Genomic DNA, 4,669 nt, shown 5'->3' with positions numbered 1-4,669 from the left:
TTTATTAAATATATTAAAAATTATATTTTGTTTATAATTTTTTTATGTTGTTAATCTAGAGCTTGAACCAATCTGGTTAAAAAAAATTTGAATAATTTTGTTAAAAACCCGGGTAACTTGTAATCCTTCTTGCCCCTATGAAACCCAATAAATCATCATGTTGAATTTTTAATTGTTTATAAAATAATATTCTAATATATTTATTATATAAAAAAATTAAAAATAAACTCAAGTTGACTTTACTGACTCAAGACACTCATCTCGTCCCAAGTCAATCCCAGAACAGGTTTTATATATGAAAGGAAAGAATATAGCTCCGAGGATAATGACTAATCACACTCGTGTTACTCGAGTGGCATGTTTCGGGGTACATTGGGCCTCCAGGACCAGGCCTGAAATGAGGCCCACTACTGCACAAGTTCTCTCTGGGCCGTTCTCGTCCGAGTAAACTTTGAAATCCATAATGATCCTGAGCTTGAATCCATCACGGGCCCAGATAAGCGGGAGTGCTCAGGAAACACATGCGCTTCAAGCTGATTGGACGGGCACTGTCTTTCTCCATCGCCCTTTCCTTTGTTTTTCTTGTCTTATACGCCCCCCCCAAAAAAAAAAAAAAAAAAAAACACCCAGCCTGAACCTACCAAACATCTTTGACTTTTTCAGAAAGGAAAGAAATATAGCTGGAAAAGTGGACGTAATGCAACACCGAGCAACCTTATCCTCTCAAGCAAAGCGAGCGAGTGGCTAACGATCAAAATTAATGTATTAAAATAATGCCATATTAAAAGTGAGCAACGACTGGTCACATCCCTAGCTTGCATAGTACTCACCTAACCCTATTTTGTAAGCATTGGTAATAGGCAATTATTAATATAATTACTGGTTCTTGTCGATAAATCCCAATCTCCAAATACCTTGTTTTTGCTTAAAAATTAGGATCGTATCAATATAAAAAAATGGTTCTTCAGCCACGACAGCTTTGAATATCCTGCCATGTGGGGGTTGTTGATACAAGGAAGTTAATGCTTGAAATTGCCATACAACTACTTTTTTAAGTATTTATTAATTTAAAACGTACCTTACCTTGCTTGGTGATATCTGAGGCTGTTGCCAACAAATTTCAGTCATTGCCCGGTGAAACTTTTTTTTTTTTTCAAAAAATTATTTGTCAGAAGAGAAAAGCGAAGACATAAAGTGACGAGATATTGTTTCTGGGTAATAAAAATTAATTTCACGGTTTTTGTACTACCTTACTATTTTGGATTCAAAATAAACAAAAAAAAAACTCTTGAATTCATTAGGCGTGTATTAACTGTACCTGATTGTCAAAAATACATGTCTATATTATTGATTTTTCGAGCTCAAACTTTAAAATTAATATATAGCGAAATTCATTAAATTATTTTGAAAAATCATGCGAGGTTATTCCTTAAAATCACATGAAAAAGAATATAATCTAGGGTATTCCTTATAGTTAAAAGAAAAATCGGAGAAATTTAGTGGTCATTCAAGCAAATTGATATTACCACTATTCACTCAACAACCCAAAATCATACCATAACTAACGACATAACTAAATATGTGGTAGCCATGCAGTTCAAAGTCCAGATAATGGCATGGTCAAAATGCATATGAATTTCAGTTGATCAATGGGAATAATTTAATCCATTTTGTTAGGAAATTATATATATAAAAAAACAATAATAATATAATCAATCCACCGGTGGTCCTATAAGCCTAACCTCAAGGACGCATCATTAAATAGACAGTCCTCCCATGACTAAACATACTCGAGAGAGCATCTTCTTTTCAAGCGACCCATTTCCCCCCTGCCTCTGTCCGAGCAGAGCCTCGAGTCTCAGCTTATGGCTCAAACAACTCCGAACCACACGCAGACCGTTTCTGGCTGGGCAGCCCTCGACTCTTCTGGCAAAGTCGTCCCTTACACTTTCAAAAGAAGGTAATTAGCAGTCAGTTTCATAGATTTTTTACAGTATACTTGTTCCTCATACTATCAAGGAAACCAGCAGTAAACAGTGGACTTGATTTGTGTAATGAACAGGGAGAATGGTGTCAACGATGTGACCATAGAGATTATGTATTGCGGCATATGTCATACTGATCTCCATTTTGCAAAGAACGATTGGGGCATTTCCATGTACCCAGTTGTCCCCGGGTAACAAGTCTTTAAAGTCTAATGCCTGTCGTGCAAATGAGATATCAAGTGCTATGTACATGTGTTTTTCTTGAAAGTTTTAAATGTTTTCGCTGTATGATAGGCACGAAATTACTGGGATAATCACGAAGGTGGGGAGCAACGTGAACAAGTTCAAGTTGGGAGACAGAGTTGGAGTGGGGTGCTTAGCAGCTTCATGTTTGGAGTGTGATTTCTGCAAGAGCTCGCATGAGAATTATTGTGACCAAATACAGTTGACTTACAATGGTATCTTCTGGGATGGTAGCATCACTTATGGTGGCTACTCTAAATTCCTGGTTGCAGATCACAGGTATCGAACAGTCTTAATTATTAATTAATAATCCACTTCAATGTCCTAAACCCCCACCTAACATAAATTTGTCATCTTCTTCATGACTTTCGTGTGGAAAATAAAAGTGAAGTGGGAAAGTGATGAGCTGCAATATTATTTGTTAATAACAGCCGTTTTCTTGTGCTTGAATCCCTTATTTTTAGTAAAACCTCGAATTACCCTCTAACTATTGCTGAGATCTGAATTGAACCCTCGATTATTTTTGAAAAAAGAAGAAGAAAGAGTACAATTTGGATAGAATTTGTTAAAAACATGAATGGAAGGATTCAATCAAGAATTTCTCACAACTTTAGAGACCCAAATGAAACAAGAATTTGTTGGTGGACTCAATCAAGAATTATTTTATATATTGGGAACTTATTTGAGGTTCGTCCTTCATTTTTCAACACAAACATTTATGAGAGAAGAGGGGAATCTCTTCCATCCATGTGACCAAATTAAATATATTTGATCTGAAGCAAGCAATTTTTATCTTATCGTAGAATGCACTTCGTTGATTGAAAATTGTTAAGAAAATACATTTTCTTATTTTGCTAAATTTCTACACGAAGGTATGTGGTGCGGATACCAGAAAACCTGCCAATGGATGCAACAGCGCCCCTCCTCTGTGCAGGAATTACTGTATTCAGCGCTTTCAAGGATAGCAACTTGGTCGACACACCAGGAAAAAGGGTAGGGGTGGTTGGTCTCGGCGGTCTAGGACATGTAGCTGTCAAGTTTGGCAAGGCATTTGGTCACCATGTAACTGTGATCAGCACCTCTCCGTCTAAAGAAAAAGAGGCCAGAGACCGCTTGGGAGCTGATGATTTCATTGTCAGCACTAATGCCGAAGAACTTCAGGTATGTTACCCTCTACTTCCAGGTTTCCACCAACCAAATTTTTGTCCCTATATAATTGCTTGTCCCCTTGTAGCTAGAATGGCTGTCGATTTGATTGGTCATTGGCCAACAAAAAGTCAGGTAAGTGGGATGGGCCCTCGGATCTCCATACTGTATGGATCACAAATTGACCAGTAATCTAAACTCTTTTCCGAATTAGTTTTTAAGTCCAGTATAATAACGATGTGCTTTCTTTGGTATTCATTGTCCGCCGTGTAATTATAATAAATTAGTTAATCGTGTTTGATAATTGGTAGTTACAGAAATTATATTTTAACCTCTGTATTGTAAGATTTATTTACAATTTAGTCCTTTTATCAGTTTCATGTTATTTTTCAATAAGTTTTGTTTTCTAGAAAAAATGAAAGAGTTAAAGAATAAATAAGTAAGAAGATGTATTTTTTTGGATTGCAGGCAGCGAGAAGAACTCTAGATTTTATCGTGGATACAGTGTCAGCTAAGCATTCTCTGGGGCCAACACTAGAATTACTCAAAGTAAACGGGACATTGGCAGTGGTATGCGCACCAGACCAGCCGATGGAACTGCCAGCTTTTCCTCTGATATTCGGTAAATTAACGTTTCGAAGCTTAGTCGATTCATATGTAATCGAATATGGAACAGTAAAACAAGTGTTCTTCTCTTTTGCTTTCTTGTTTGTGTACAAAACGCAGGCAAGAGATCTGTAAGGGGCAGCATGACAGGATCAACGAAAGAGACACAAGAGATGCTGGATGTGTGTGGCAAGCACAACATAACTTGTGACATTGAGCTTGTGAAAACAGACAACATTAACGAGGCTTGGGACCGCCTTGCAAGAAACGATGTCAGATATCGTTTTGTCATTGACATTGCTGGGAAGTCTTCAAATCTTTAGAGATACAGAAGTGCTCCCTCACATAATAGTATTCCTTTTTCTTAATTTCGTGGGCATATTTCTTTTGTTTTCGTGTGTCGCCGGAAATAAACAATTATTGCAAATTTCGGTTGGATCATTCTTCTTCTTTCACGAGAAATGGCAAATTGTCTTAAAATCCCAAGCTTATGAATCATAATTAAGTGACCAGACTTTCTTTTTATGGCAATAGAACCTGATTACGGAGGATAGAAAATTTTATTAACTCCACGTACACAAACCAACCAAAAATCAAATTTCAAAGTTTAATTTCTAGATACCATTAATTTAATTATAATAAACTTAAATTTAATAAAAAAAAACTTTAAAAAATAAAAAAAAATATGG

General features: G+C 36.3%; 1 protein-coding gene across 1 annotated transcript; it reads left to right on the top strand.

Moving 5' to 3' along the window:
• The first annotated feature begins 1,770 nt into the window (after window positions 1-1,770).
• Window positions 1,771-4,466, top strand: LOC133692803 (probable cinnamyl alcohol dehydrogenase 6). The gene is made up of 6 exons (XM_062113949.1): window positions 1,771-1,960; window positions 2,063-2,176; window positions 2,280-2,507; window positions 3,101-3,389; window positions 3,843-3,996; window positions 4,101-4,466. The coding sequence occupies exons 1-6, from the start codon at window positions 1,866-1,868 to the stop codon at window positions 4,301-4,303; spliced, it is 1,083 nt and encodes a 360-aa protein (XP_061969933.1). The 5' UTR covers window positions 1,771-1,865; the 3' UTR covers window positions 4,304-4,466.
• The last annotated feature ends 203 nt before the right edge of the window (window positions 4,467-4,669 follow it).

The sequence above is a fragment of the Populus nigra genome, chromosome 4 (genome assembly GCF_951802175.1).
Source record: "Populus nigra chromosome 4, ddPopNigr1.1, whole genome shotgun sequence".
Lineage (NCBI taxonomy): Eukaryota > Viridiplantae > Streptophyta > Magnoliopsida > Malpighiales > Salicaceae > Populus > Populus nigra.
This window is presented reverse-complemented; position numbering and strand designations above follow the sequence as displayed.

Excerpts from the sequence above, each read along its gene's own strand:
- LOC133692803 (XM_062113949.1), top strand. The coding sequence starts at position 1,866 with ATGGCTCAAACAACTCCGAACCACACGCAGACCGTTTCTGGCTGGGCA. Across the intron at positions 2,177-2,279 it reads ATGTACCCAGTTGTCCCCGG|GCACGAAATTACTGGGATAA; the intron begins GTAACAAGTCTT and ends GCTGTATGATAG. Across the intron at positions 2,508-3,100 it reads TTCCTGGTTGCAGATCACAG|GTATGTGGTGCGGATACCAG; the intron begins GTATCGAACAGT and ends TTCTACACGAAG.